At 42.3% G+C, this 14969-nt stretch overlaps 1 protein-coding gene across 8 annotated transcripts in view; it reads right to left on the bottom strand.

Annotated features, from left to right (window-relative positions):
- TAF1 (TATA-box binding protein associated factor 1) overlaps positions 1 to 14969 on the bottom strand; it is a 76586-nt gene that overhangs the window by 10622 nt on the left and 50995 nt on the right. For 4 of the 8 annotated variants that reach the window (XM_059156646.1, XM_059156641.1, XM_059156642.1 and 1 more), the window contains exons 33-37: positions 6366 to 6433; positions 5826 to 5942; positions 1924 to 2049; positions 979 to 1080; positions 554 to 710 (exon numbers count right to left, since the gene is read on the bottom strand). In XM_059156646.1, the coding sequence (XP_059012629.1) occupies positions 554 to 710; positions 979 to 1080; positions 1924 to 2049; positions 5826 to 5942; positions 6366 to 6433 (570 nt within the window). Of the gene's footprint in view, positions 1 to 553; positions 711 to 978; positions 1081 to 1114; positions 1512 to 1923; positions 2050 to 5825; positions 5943 to 6365; positions 6434 to 14969 lie in introns of those variants that run through there. The other 4 variants (XM_059156645.1, XM_059156647.1, XM_059156648.1 and 1 more) reach the window with 3 other exon arrangements.

Genomic DNA, 14969 nt, shown 5'->3' with positions numbered 1-14969 from the left:
ACCCCTCCTACCCCACTGTGCTCTGAAAACCATCAGTTTGTTCTCTGTACTTAGGGGTCTGTTTCTGCTTTGTACGGTTTTTTTAGATCCCACATATGAGTGTAATCATGTGGTATTTTGTCTTTCTCTAACTGACTTATTTACCTCAACATTATACCCTCTATAGGTCCAATCATGTCACCACAAATGGCAGGATCTCATTCTTTCTTACGGCTGAGTAAAGGATGATCTTATTTCCTTATCCCCTCCCACCACTTCCCTATTATAAACACAACACCTCTTCGCTCTTCTTTATCAAATATTCAAGTCAAAGATGCTACTGAGGCATTGCCTCTTCCACAATGACCTTTTGAACTTCTATGTTACATTTCTTTACCTCCTCAAAGGCTGATGAAGGTCCTCATCCTGTGAGCACTGAGGACTCTGGGTCTATTAATGAGACTTCAAGAAAAGAGCAGTTTCTGGTAAAAGCACACGTGGCCCAGAGTTTCCTATCCAGTCCTTAGGGTGCTATGGTGAGCTACGTAGAACAGAAGTCACGGACAAGACCTACCAGAGAAAGGATTGTCTCCTTCTTCGTCACTCCCAGCATCTTCCTCATCATCTTCTCCTTCAGACATAAGCAAGTCTTCGTATAGGACACTGGCTTGAGGCTGCTGCACGGCTCCTTCCTCTTCATCGGCAAGATCGCCATCTGCATCTTCGCCTTCCTGAATGGGACCAGTTGAGGACAAAGTCCCATCACTCGACCAAGTAAGAGACCAGAAGCCACCACCAGCACCCCCCTTGCTGCCTCACAAGAAGGTAAGTAATTGTGGTGGATGAATTCATTTAGCTAATTTTCCAAGGATTAAAGTCTGATTGGGCCTCACTACGGACTCTCTGATATCAGCTTGGGATTTGGCCTGCCCTGTGCTAGTGGGGCTCCTATCGTACGAGGGTGTAACGTAACCATAAGCCTTCTATAAGCATACTCACTGGGGCTGGAGTCTTAGGTTTCCCATCCTCCTCCTCATCATCATACCCTTCAATATCTACATCAGAGTCTTCCTCGCCCAGCCTACCTCGGCCCTGGTGCATCTGAGTAAGGAACACAAACAGCACATCATTGAGGGACGTGCCTGTAGGAGTTAACCACGGGCTCTTACCCAGGCCAGATGCTCCTCCCTGACATCCCAGCCAACCCCACAGCTAGTGGGGGCTGTTTACACAGCTCAAGGCATGTGTGCTTTTTCCCATTCTTTGGAAATCACTGGTATAGTTATAAAAAAAAAAGCAAAAACAAAAACAACAAACCAACAAGAAACAAAAAACCCGAATAGGAAGGTCCTTGGTCTGCTCTTGCTGTATCATCACAAGGAGACTCTTCCTTCCTAACCCAAGCTTTCCTTAGCTTCTGTTAGGACTCTTCGGGATAGAAAAACTCTCCTGGGTTTTGTACTCTCCAGTGGAAGCCTGACAGAGCAGCTGATAGGATTTTTGGCTTCAGATCAGGAGCATCTTCGGGCACTCTAGACCAGGCCAATTTTTAAAAATTTAACTTAATTTTATAAATAATTTTAACTTCGATTATAGCATCCATACAGTACGGTAGCAGGGCCAATTATTTTGAACTCTGTCTTTGAATGCAATTGGTCTTTCTAGTCACCTGTGAGGTTGTTCTGATGCCTCATACACTTTTCATACTTGTGCCTTCCCTGAGGAGCTGTTGTGCCTGACTCTGCCCATGGGGACAGACAGAAGACCATGCCGGTCATGAGACCTGCCACCAGCCCACCTCGAAAACCCACTTCTAAGCCTTCATGCCCAGGGCCAAAGGGGCCCAATCATTCATGATGCATGTCACGTATCAACATCATCTCTCTCCCACTCCCCACACCAAAGCACATTACCAATGCCGCAACGAGAAGAAGAACATCCTACCTGCGTCACCTGCTTCTCTGGAGAGGCAGCGGGAATATCCAGGACAGACATACTGCTCTCATCTTGAAATACAGAGGCATCTCGAGACATACTGAGGGACGTGTTGGTGTCATACAAATCAGGAGGCTGTGGCACAAATGTACAACTTAGCTTCTGTTTAGGAAAGGGAGTAAGAAATCCAGAACTCCCTTTTAGAGCACTCACTGCAGAAAAAGGTCATGCAGAACAATCCATTTAAAGAGAAACAGTTTGACACAGCTTTATGGGCAGGTTTTGGGGAATCCTACAAATGTTTGCTCATTCTAGCAGAGAGGAATCTGATGTTTGACTCATATCAGAAGCCTAAAACAGAAAAGCATCAAAGCTGTGGGATAATTCTATGTCCTGACAGTCTTTCTGGTCAATAACCTAGTGTCCTCTAAGCCTTGTCTTATTGTTGGCAGGCCTAGGCCTTCATACCTGTGCAATCTTGTTTGGTGTAGAGGCCTCTAATAGGAAATTGCATAAAGGAATTCCAATTCCAACAAGAGCATGTAGTGGGTTAATAGTTTGTGAGCTCATCAGAGAATGCTATGAGGCAAAATGGTGTGGTAAAAAACAAAACAAAACAAAACAAAACAATACGGGCTTTGGAACAAAATACCCCGGGTTTGAGTCCTTGCTCCACCACTTGCTAGCTGAGTAACTTCAACAAACTATTTAATCACTCTAAGCCTTGGTTTCCTCAATTATAAAACATGGATGATAATGTCTGCCTCTCGAGGCTGTTGGGAGAATGAAGATAATTTGTAATTCAATAAATTACAGATCCTTTCTCTCTTCCCTCTCCTGAAGAGAAGAGGGATTTAGCAAATGGACTTTTCAGTGACAGGAGGGCAGGAGGAACTGATAAACAGGCTGGAGAAGTAGGAAAGCATTCTCTAAAACTCTGGGGGGTAGAAGTATAATGCAGCTATTTAAAAACCATGTTTTCAAAGACGTATGAGGTAGAATGTCCATAACATAATGTGAAGTGAAAACAGTAAGACACAAAATCATACTGACCAACTTCACTTTAAAAGTGTCTACATACCCTGGTGTGCACATGCACATGTGCGTGAACATGTGCACGTGCGCACACACACACACACACACACACCCCAGAGATTTGAAAGAAACACACCAAAATGTTCACAGTGGCTGGTTCTTTTGGACTGGTGGACTTAACTCTAGGTAACTTATTTCTCCTTTTTTTTTTAAAAAAAGATTTTATTGATTGGGGCGCCTGGGTGGCTCGGTGGGTTAAGCTCCTGCCTTCGGCTCAGGTCATGGTCTTGGGGTCCTGGGATCGAGCCCCACACCAGGCTCTCTGCTCAGCAGAGAGCCTGCCTCCCCCCTCCCCCGCCTGCCTCTCTGCCTACTTGTGATCTCTCTGTCAAATAACTAACTAACTAAATAAATAAATAAAATATTTTTAAAAGATTTTATTTGTTTGAAAGACACAGCAAGAGAGGGAACAGAAGCAGGGGGAGTGGGAGAGGGAGAAGAAGGGCTCCCTGCTGAGCAAGGAGCCCTATGTGGGGCTCGATCCCAGGACCCTGGGATGATGACCCGAGCTGAAAGCAGCAACCACTTAATGACTGAGCCACCCAGGTGCCCCTTATTTCTCCTTTGTATTGCCCAACGAACCCCACATATATGTTACTTTGTCGGGTGTTTTTAAAAGCAAACAAGCAAGGATGACTGAAGAGGGTTTTGGAAAAAGAGGTAACAGAATTTAAAGCACTACAGAGTAGGTAAACTAGTGGTTGAACAGAAGAGAAAATCAGGGAATGAGGAGCTAGTGGGAAACTGCAAAGTGAGCAATTTTAGATCAAGTGTTAGGTGCAATGTAGGGTGTAATTCAAGCCTGATGGGAACAACTGAGTGAAAACACGGTACTGACTACCACTGTTTAGGGATGGAAGTAAAGTAAGATTACTGTTATGTTTCCATACAACCAGAATTATGACAAACCCTTTGATAACACTGGGTTGGAAAGTAGTGATGAGTAAGGACAATCACGCAGGGGCATCGTCCTCAGGCTAAGAGAAAACACATGGGGCTTACTGTTTCATAGTGTGCACATCTGAGTGAAGGCAACGATGAGAGGGTGAACTGGAATAATGAAGAGGCGCTATCTACACCCTGCTCTTCGCAGGGGACCCTCTAACTGTACCGAATGACAGCAACTGCTCAGAAGGGAGAATAGTTGCCAGGCTTTCCTCAGCTACCTGAGACAGTGTGGGAGGAGCAGGAAAGAAAGGAAGATAACCTCTGGGTCTAAGGCGTTGACTCACCAAAGGATTAGGTTTATGCTGTCATGGATTAAAGCTAAGCAGGTGCTGCTCAGTGGCGAGACTCTTCTGAGAAGTGATGGCTAAAACCCAGGCTTTAACTTACCAGAAAGGACCTCGTGGGAGCTGTGGGCGTATAAGCAAAAAGGACCTTTCTGGGCAACATCACTCACCCAAGCCCCCCGGACCCAATCTGCCCACATACTCCAAGAGCCTTTCCTTGTTCTGGGCCTGAAGTAGTATCTTAGGGCTCTTTATACTTGGCCCCTCAGTAACCTAGGTTTTGGGGTGAGAGAGAGTAAAAGATAGGGAGAGTGCATGAAATACAAACAGCAATAATCCAACAGAGATCATACAGGCAGCAGTATCAGTTCAGAGCAGAATGAACAAAAGTTTTCCAGTGGGAATTGGGAGAATTCTGCATTAAAATATTTGGTGAAATTTGGGGCACCTGGGTGGCTCAGTGGGTTAAGCCTCTGCCTTTGGCTCGGGTCATGATCTCAGGGTCCTGGGATTGAGCCCCGCATCGGGCTCTCCACTCAGTGAGGAGCCTGCTTCCCCCCCCCTCTCTGCCTGCCTCTCTGCCTACTTGTGATCTCTCTCTCTGTGTCAAAAAAAAAAAAACTATTAAAAAACAAAAAAATATTTGGTGAAATTTGAAAGGAAGTCTGAGAACTTTGCAGACAATCTTCACACAGACAAGGAAACATTTACTGAATGTCTCCTATGTGCCAGGCAAATTAACTCATTTAATGTTTATAATAATCTTGAAAAGTACATTTTATAGAAAAAGAGACTGAGAGCATTTAAGCTAACTTGCCAAGTTCACAAAGCTAGGTAAGAGGAGAGCTAAGATTCAAACCCAGGCCTGTTTTATTGCCAAAATTCATACTTCCCACTTTACCATAGTGCCTTCAACACAGAAACCAAGCACCAGCTATATTCTGCTAAGTCCTAGTCTTCAAATATGGAAACATATGCTTATGTTCCAATATATTCAAGTGACAGAACACAAAGACTAAAAATTTCCTTTTAACCTTGCTCCCTACTCTTGTGACATGTAACTTTAAGAACATTATAAATGTTACCTGTCCTCATTTACAAGTAGAGGGAATCAATCCAGGAAAAGGGGTGACATCTGAGCTACACTGAGACACATCTGAAGAAATGAGTAATCGGACATCTATGAGGCACAGGAACAATGTGGCCAATGCCTTTAATTGAGAATTCTATCCCCTAGGGATATCCTAGAACCCCAATTCATGGGTAAGGAAACTCCAGAGACTGAAGAGGATACCTATGGCCATAGCAGTCAGGAATCTGGTATTCCTAAACACTGCCCAAAGAACTAAGACCCCACCCCACTCATTCATCCCACACCTGCTTCTTCTGGATTCCACAAGGCCACCAAGACCCATGGCCCTCACTCACCTTAGCCTTTGAGAAGACAAGAAAGCACACGAAAGGCATATGAAGAGGAAGGACAGAGAAGAAGGGCATCTCAGTAAACATAACTGTTAACATGCTCCCAATTCCCCCAAACCAATAAGAAAACTCTAAGAGGCAGTTCCTAGTCTTCAGACTTACCTGAGGTGTATAAGGCCCTGGGGTCATTGGGTCCAAGCTTTCTAATTCTGCTTCCTCCAAAGCTGCTTCCTTAGCTGTACAAATATCCTTCTCAAGTTGAGTCAAATGCTCATCATACTGAGAAATAAAGAAAATTAGTGAATTTACTGAATGTAGGTTTTAGGCACTGAAAGTGCCTGGCTGGCTGTCGGTAGAGCATCTGACTGTTGATCTCAGGGCTGTGAGTCTGAACCCCACGATGGGAGTGGAGCCTACTTAGTAAACAAAATAAAATAAAGGTAAACAAAGCAGACAAAAAAAATCCTTGTCTTCATGGAGCTTCTTCTAGTGACAGGTCACTTATTATAATTAAAGTAAATAATCATATAATTTGTTAAAAATGTTTAGCACCAGGTATGAAAATAAAGCAGGAAAGGAAATGAGGGATATGAGGTGGGAGGTTACATATGAAAATGATATAGGCAGGGAAGACTTCCACCCAAAGGAACAAAGATATTCCAGAATGCTACATCCCAAGAAGACCTTCTCTTTACCACCTACCTCAGTCAGTGTCTGGTAACAGACATTTACAATCTCCTGAGCAGTCTTAGTATACTGACTTTCAGGCCCTACAAAAGAAAAAAGAAAAATGCCATGACTTTTGCAGACTTCAGTTCCATAAATTTACTTCTGTCACCAGCAGTAGTGTCCCATGTTATCCTAGACCCGAAAAACCGTGCCCCGGCTTCATCTTAGACTCTTGCTCTACTTTTGGAGGTGAGAATTTCAAACAAATACAAAAACAGACAATATGATGAACTTCCATGTACCCATTGCCCACCTTCAGTGATTGTCAATACATGGCCAATCCTGTTTCACTTACACTTCAACTTCTACACTCCTCCCAAATTATTCTGAAGCAAATTCCAGCACTGATTCATTTATCTCACCTGTAATTATTTTAAAACCTATGTGTGTCTCTGAGTACTCTTCTAAAAATAACTACACATGATCATGGCAGATACGTATCATTATACGTATCTACCCACAGAACGTACACCAAGAATGAGCCCTAATGTAAACTATGGGCTTTGGGCCATTATGATGTGTCAGTGTAGGTTTATCAAATGTGACAAACGCACCACTTGCTAGAGGATGTTGATAATGGGAGAGGCTATGCACATGTGGAGGTGGGGGGGGATCTATAAGAACTCTGTACCTTCCACTCGACTGTTCCCTGAACTGCTCTAAAAACTTGAATAAATAAATAAATAAATAAATAAATAAATATATATGTATATTCACACCAGACCAGCTATATTACATATGAAAGAATTAACAATAATTGTGTAATACTATTAAATAGCCAGTCAACATTTAAATTCACCAATTGTTTCATAAAGTTTCCTTTACATCTGCTTTCTTTGAATCATAATCCAAATCAATTCTACACACCGCTCTGAGACACTTTTACCTATCAAGTGATTCTTTTTGTTTTTTAAAGATTTTATTTATTTATTCGACAGACAGAGATCACAAGTAGGCAGAGAGGCAGGCGGGGGTGAGGGTGGGAAGCAAGCTCCCTGCCAAGCAGAGAGCCCAATGCGGGGCTCGAACCCAGGACCCCGGGATCATGACCTGACCTGAAGGCAGAGGCTTTAACCCACTGAGTCAGCCAGGCACCCCTATCAAGTGATTCTTAACTAGCCAATACTGTTCCCGATATGGTCTTTGTCATAGCTGCAGACGGGTGCCTGGCAAGTCAATCCAGTTTTGTCTGGCCCACATAAAAAAAATCACTGCAGTCTGTGAAGTCAGACTGAGCAGTATACCCATAACATATATACTTTTTTGTGTATAAATTATACCTCAATAAAAAAAATTCAGGAAAATCTTCATTAGTTGACAATATTTAGTTAACTGAAAAATTTCATATAAAAACCCAAATATCTGGCTTCTCTTAAAAAAGATGTGGTAACAGAGTCATCATTCCCACAAAGCACCGATGGGCTGGAGCTGAAGAGCAGCTGCCCCTTTTAGATAAGGCATGTGTTTTGCAGGCTATCGTCCTCCCTACCAGGTCTGCTTAACTTATTTTTGCCTGGACCCTGAAGGCATTTGAGTTTTTAATCCCTGACTTTAATGTTCTTTAATATTCTGGTCATTCACCCATGCATTCATTCTTTTTTTTTTAAAAAAAGATTTTATTTATTTGACAGACAAAAATCACAAGTAGGTAGAGAGGCAGGCAGAGAGAGAGAGAGGGGAAGCAGACTCCCCGCTGAGCAGAGAGCCCAAAGCAGGGCTCAATCCCAATACCCTGGGATCATGACCTGAGCCAAAGGCAGAGGCCCAACCCACTGAGCCACCCAGGCACCCCTCACCCATGCATTCATTCTTTTTTGTTTTTAAAGATTTTATTTATTTATTTGACAGACAGAGACCACAAGTAGGCAGAGAAGCAGGCAGAGAGAGAGGAGGAAGCAGACTCCCCGTGGAGCAGAGAGCTAGATTCGGGGCTTGATCCCAGGACCCTGGGATCATGACCTGAGCTGAAGGCAGAGGCTTAACCCACTGAGCCACCCAGGCGCCCCCACCCCCGCATGCGTTCATTCTTAAAACATTTTTGAGTACCTTCTATGTGCCAGGCAGAAAGGAGAACGATATGATATAGACTACGTCCTCAAGAAGCTTATGGTCTCGTCCAGTGAGACAGACTATAAACAAATAGGGCAATATAATGAAGGGGAAAAATTCATACAGTGTACAGTAGAGGCACAGAGGAAGAAGTGGCCAATTCTGGGAAGTGAGAGGGAAAAAGGATTTAGGAAAGGCTTCACAGAGGAGGTGATCCCTGAATTAGACCTACTATTTATTAGGATGCACAGAATAAAAAACATACTATGTATATATGTGCCACTTTCATGCCAGACTTAATCTGGTTATTACAAGCTATTGTATGAACAACAAAGTCTCTTTCAGTTAAAACCTCAGATAGGATTTCTGTTCTTTCAAAGAGGCAATAAAAATGGTATCCTCACACAAGTTGACCATGCCAAACACAAACAAACCAGAAAGAAAACACAAACCAGAAAGAAAACAAAGTCAACCATCAAGATATTCAGGACACATATAAAGACAGCCAGAGCCGGCTCACCATCAAGAACAGTTTGAGTGATAAGAAGACTGCAGCTCAAGTTTCCAGAGTTCTAATCTCCTAGGGCCACCAGTAGGCTGGTCCTCAAAATACTGATAGGAGACAAGACTGCAGACGTTATCAGAAAGCTTCTTCATGTTGAGAGTAACGTGTGATACTAGGGCAAACACGTGGCACACAGTCTACAGGCCTCCCTCATCAAGCCAATACAACATCAGCTTCTTTGGGTACAGTGACTCTTCTACTTACAGGTACTTGCCATGTGGCTATAATTCCAGCCTATAATTGAAGAATTTAGACCTTACTTGAATTGGTTTTGAAACCTAAACCTAAACTAACCCTTTAACATCTCACTGCTCTCATTTAAAACACAGGGAAGGGGCACCTGGGTGGCTCAGTGGGTTGGGCCTCTGCCTTCAGCTCAGGTCATGATCTCAGGGTGTTGGGATCGAGCCCCGCGTCAGGCTCTCTGCTCAGCGGGGAGCCTGCTCCCCCACCCCCACCCACGCCTGCCTCTCTGCCAGCTTGTGATCTCTCGCTGTCAAAATAAATAAATAAAATCTTAAAAAAAAAAAAGACAGGGAAAAGTGTTTTCTACATCTGCACAATTTTCTATCCTAACCATTTTGAAGACGGAACCTCTTCTTTCCCCATTTTTTTTGCAACATGCAACTCTAGAGAAACACCTGCTAATAACAACCCCAGAATATATTTTAAAAAACACACTTGGGGCGCCTGGGTGACTCAGTTGGTTAAGCAACTGCCTTCGGCTCAGGTCTTGAAGCTGGGATCCCAGGATTGAGTCCCAGATCCGGCTCCCTGCTCAGCAGGGAATCTGCCTCTCCCTCTGACCCTCTCTCCTCTCATGCTCTCTCTCAACTTCCTCTCTCTCTCAAATAAACACATAAAAAATCTTAAGAAAAAACACTTAAAAAAAAACTACACTATTTACAAAACTACACTATTTACAAAAGCTGATACTACCTGTTCATGTGTTTGGATTACTAGCTGTTTGTGTCCTCCCTTTTTTTAAAGCTTTTATTTATTTGACAGAGAGAGAGAGAGAGAGATATCACAAGTAGGCCGAGAAGCAGGCAGAGGGGGAGGGGGAAGCAGGCTCCTTGCTGAGTAGAGAGCCCAATGTGGGGCTCGATCCCAGGACCCTGGGACCATGACCTGAGCCAAGGCAGAAGCTTAACCCACTGAGCCACCCAGGCACCCTTATGTCCTCCATTTTAAAGAAGATTTTATTTATTTGACAGAGAGAGAACACAAGTAGGCAGAGAGGCAGGCGGGTGGGGGAAGGGAGCAGGTTTCCTGATGAGCAGAGAGCCTGATGTGGGGCCCGATCCCAGGACCCTGAGATCATGACTTCAGCTGAAGGCAGAGGCTCAACCCACTGAGCCATCCAGGCACCCCTGTGTCCTCCATTTTTAACAGTGTGTGCCCTCAAGCGTTACAGATGGTTTGGCTATTTAACTCTTTTACTTTACTCTATGCAAAGCAGTTTTTTAAAAAATATTTTATTTATTTATTTGACAGAGAGAGATCACAAGTAGACAGAGAGGCAGGCAGAAAGAGAGAGAGAGAGAGAGAGAGGGAAGCAGACTCCCTGCTGAGCAGAGAGCCCGATGCGGGACTCGATACCAGGACCCTGAGATAATAACCTAAGCCGAAGGCAGCGGCTTAACCCACTGAGCCACCCAGGCGCCCCTGCAAAGCAGTTTTGAAGTACTTTTTTTTAAAATGATTTTTTTGAAGATTTTACTAATTTGACAGAGAGAGAGAGATCACAAGTAGGCAAAGAGAAAGAGGGGGAAGCAGGCTCCCTGCTGAGCAGAGAGTCTGATGTGGGGCTCGATCCCAGGACCCTGAGATCATGACCTGAGCCAAAGGCAGAAGCTTTAACCCACTGAGACGCCCAGGTGTCCCTAGAACACAATTTTTTTTTAAAGATTTTATTTATTTATTTGACAGAGAGAAATCATAAGTAGACGGAGAGGCAGGCAGAGAGAGAGAGGGAAGCAGGCTCCCCGCTGAGCAGAGAATCCAATGCAGGACTCGATCCCAGGACCCCGAGACCATGACCCGAGCCGAAGGCAGCGGCTCAACCCACTGCGCCAGAACACAGATGAAGATTTCCTACAAAAATACTCCTATAAATGCACAATGATATCAATGAAATATAAAAATAGTGAAAAGCTATTCAAGAGCCAGCATTATAGAAATACTTTAAATACCTAATAGGGGGATACTTAAGTAAATTAAGATACATATATCTATGCTATGGAATACATTAAAAAGAATGAGAGAGCAATACATACCAAGACGACGGAATCAATAATCATGCCAATTTTCCCCCAAACTGATCTATACATTTACCTCAATTCTTATCAAAATCCCGGCAAGACTTTCCTGTAGATATAAATACTCTTCTAAAATTTATGTGCAGAGGCTCCTGGGTGGCTCAGTCGGTTAAGCATCTGCCATCATCTGGGGTCATGACCGCAGGGTCCTGGGATTGAGCCCCATGTAAGGCTTCCTGCTCAGCGGAGAGACTGCTTCCCTCTCTCCCTCTGCCTACTTGTGCTCTCTATCACTCTGTCAAATAAATAAAATCTTAAAAAAATAGTAAAATTTATGTGTAAAGGCAAAAGAATCTTTTAAAAAGGGGGGGGTGCCTGGGTAGCTCAGTGGGTTAAGCCTCTGCCCTCGGCTCAGGTCATCGTCTCAGGGTCCTGGGATCAAGCCCTGCATCCGGCTCTCTGCTCAGCAGGGAGCCTGCTTCCCTTCCTCTCTCTCTCTGCCTGCCTGTGATCTCTGTCAAATAAATTTTTTTTTTAAAAAAGGCAAAAGAATAAGAAAACCATTTATAAAAAGATTTAAATGAGAGGAATCACTCTACCTGATGACAAGAGTTATTATACATAGCTACAACAATCGTTGTACTGTACAGAGGGATAGATACGTAGATCAGTGGAACAAAATAGACCTGGAAATAGATGCATACACTCAACTGATTCTTGACAAAGGTGCTCAAAGCAATTCAATGGAGAAAGGATAGCCTTCCCAACAAATGAAATGGAACTACTGGACATCCACAGGTAAAACAAAATGAACCTCAACCAAAATCTCATACCATACACAAAAATTAATTCAAAGTGGATTATGGATTTAATTGTGAAATTCTAAAACTGTAAGCTTTTAAAAGAAAATATTAAGAGGAAAAAAAACCTTTGTGACCTGGGGTTAAGCAGACTTCCTGGAGATATACCAGAAGTGTACTCCACAAAAGAAAAAAAATTATAAATTGGACTTTATCAAAATTAAACATTTCTGTTCTTCCAAAGATACAGTCAAAAGACTAAGAAGACAAAGACTGGGAGAAAAATCTTTGTAAATCATACATCTACCTGATCTATTCCACCTCTTCCATTTCTTGGCTACTGTAAATAATGCTACAAGAAACCTAGGGGTCCATATATCTTTTCAAATTAGTGTTTTCATTTTCTTTGGATAAAAAAAGGCAGTGGGATTACTGGATTGTATGGTATTTCTATTTTTAACTTTTTGAGTAACCTCCTTACTGTTTTCCACAGTGGTTACACCAATTTACATTCGCAGTAATACTGCATGAGGGTTCTTTTTTCTCCACATCCTTGCCAACACTCAGTTATAAAATAAGTCAGTCATGGGGATAAGAAGTATAGCACTGGGAACATAATAATATTGTAATAATGTTCTATGATGAGAGGTGGTAACTACACTTATGTGGTGAGCAAAGCATAATGTATGGAACTGCTGAGTCCCTATGTTATACACCTGAAACCAACATGACATATGTCAACTATACTTCAATAAGTTTTGGTTTCATAATTTTTAAAAATCATACATATAATAAAGAACAAGTACCTAAAATAAAGAACCCTCAAAACTCATTAATGCACACACAAAAAGAAAGCAGCACAATTAAAACTGGAGCAAAGAAATGCACAGACACCTCAACATAGAAAATACATGGATGGCACATAAACATAAGAAAAGATGTTTAACATCAACAGCCATTAGGGAAATGCAAAATAAAGCCACAATGAGATTAAAGAATGACTCAAATGAAGAAAACAACAACAATGATAATACTAAATACTAAAGACAAACTAGATCATTCATCTATTGCTTGTAGGAATATAAAATGGTACAGACACACAGGAGAAGAGTTTGGCAGCTTCTTACAAAACATATATATACCATCATCTTCTTGGACATTTATCCCGGGCAAATGAATTTATACTCATACAAAATCCTGTACACAAATGTTCACAGCAGCTTTATTTACAATACAAAGTACTGGAAACCTGACAGTCCTTCACTGAGTGAATGGTTGAACAGACTCGGGCACAATGGAATGCTACTAACAATTAGAAAAAATGAAGTACTGATACATACAACAATTTGAACAGATCACAGGACAATTATGCTTAGTGAAAAAAATCAATGTCAAAAATATATTGCCGAGTGGTGCTGAGCATCTGAACATGTTCATATATCGGCATCAGGGAAACAGAAATCAAAACCACAGTGAGATGCCACCTCACACAGCTCAGAACGGCTAAAGTCAACAAGTCAGGAAATGACAGATGTTGCAGAGAGGGTGGAGAGAGGGGAACCCTCTTACACTGCTGTTGGGAACGCAAGTTGGTGCAGTCACTCTGGAAAACAGCATGGAGGTTCCTCAAAAAGTTAAAAATAGCGCTACCCTATCACCCAGCAATGCACTACTAGGTATTTACCTCTAAGATACAAATGTAGCAATCCGAAGGGACATCTACACCCCAATGTTCATAGCAGCAATGTCCACAATAGCCAAACTATGGAAAGAGCCCAGATGTCCATCAACAGATGAATGGATAAAGATGTGGTATATATATACAATGGAATACTACTCAGCCATCAAAGAAAATGAAATCTTGCCATTTGCAACAACATGGATGGAGCTAGAGGGTATTATGCTAAGTGAAAGAAGTCAGAGAAAGACAGATACCATATTTCATTCATATGTCAAATTTAAGAAACAAAACAAAGGAGCACTGAAGAAGGGAAAGAAAAAAAAAAAAAAAACAAGACAGAACCAGAGAGGGAGACAAACCAAAACAGACTCTTAACCATGGAAACAAACCAAGGGTTGCTGGAGTGGGGGGACGGGGTAACTGGGTGATGGGCATTAAGGAAGGCATGTGATGTAATGAGCACTGGGTCTTATATAAGATGATGAATTATTGAAACCAATAATACACTGTATGTTAACTGAATGTAAATAAAATTAAAAATAAGCAGAAACAAAAAACAAAAAAAAATGCTCAAATGTCAAAACTACAAAGATGAAAAACACTTAAGTGGTTGCCAAGGGACAAGACAGTGGTAGACGCATGTCGGGGGATGCGGATACAGAGAAGTAGCATCAGAGAGTTCTGTGGTGACAGAACAGTTCTCAAAACTGACTGCAGTGGGGGCTACACAATGGCGTAAACTGCATAAAATTGTACACACACACACAAAAATGAATATAGATTTCCTTAAAAAGTGCAAACTGAATAAAGTCTGTAATCTAGTTAATGGTAATATACCAAATCAATTACCCTGGTTTTGATAGTGAACTATAGCTATGTAAGACGTCACTACAAGAGAAAGCTGGGTGAAGGGTACACAGGACTCTGTACTATTTTTGTAATTTCTTGAGTCTAAAATTATTTCAAAAACAATCGTGATATAGTCACGAGCAAAGAGCAACTTACAGAATATTATCTCTTAAAATGGCAATTCTTTTTTTTTTAAAGATTTTATTTATTTATTTGACAGAAAGATCACAAGTAGGCAGAGAGAGAGAGAGAGAAAGGGGGAAGCAGACTCCTGGCTGAGCAGAGAGCCCGATGCGGGGCTCGATCCCAGGACCCTGGGATTATGACCTGAGCTGAAGGCAGAGGCTTTAACCTACTGAACCACTGAGGTGC

Source organism: Mustela lutreola, chromosome X (genome assembly GCF_030435805.1).
Source record: "Mustela lutreola isolate mMusLut2 chromosome X, mMusLut2.pri, whole genome shotgun sequence".
In the NCBI taxonomy this organism is placed as follows: domain Eukaryota; kingdom Metazoa; phylum Chordata; class Mammalia; order Carnivora; family Mustelidae; genus Mustela; species Mustela lutreola.
This window is presented reverse-complemented; position numbering and strand designations above follow the sequence as displayed.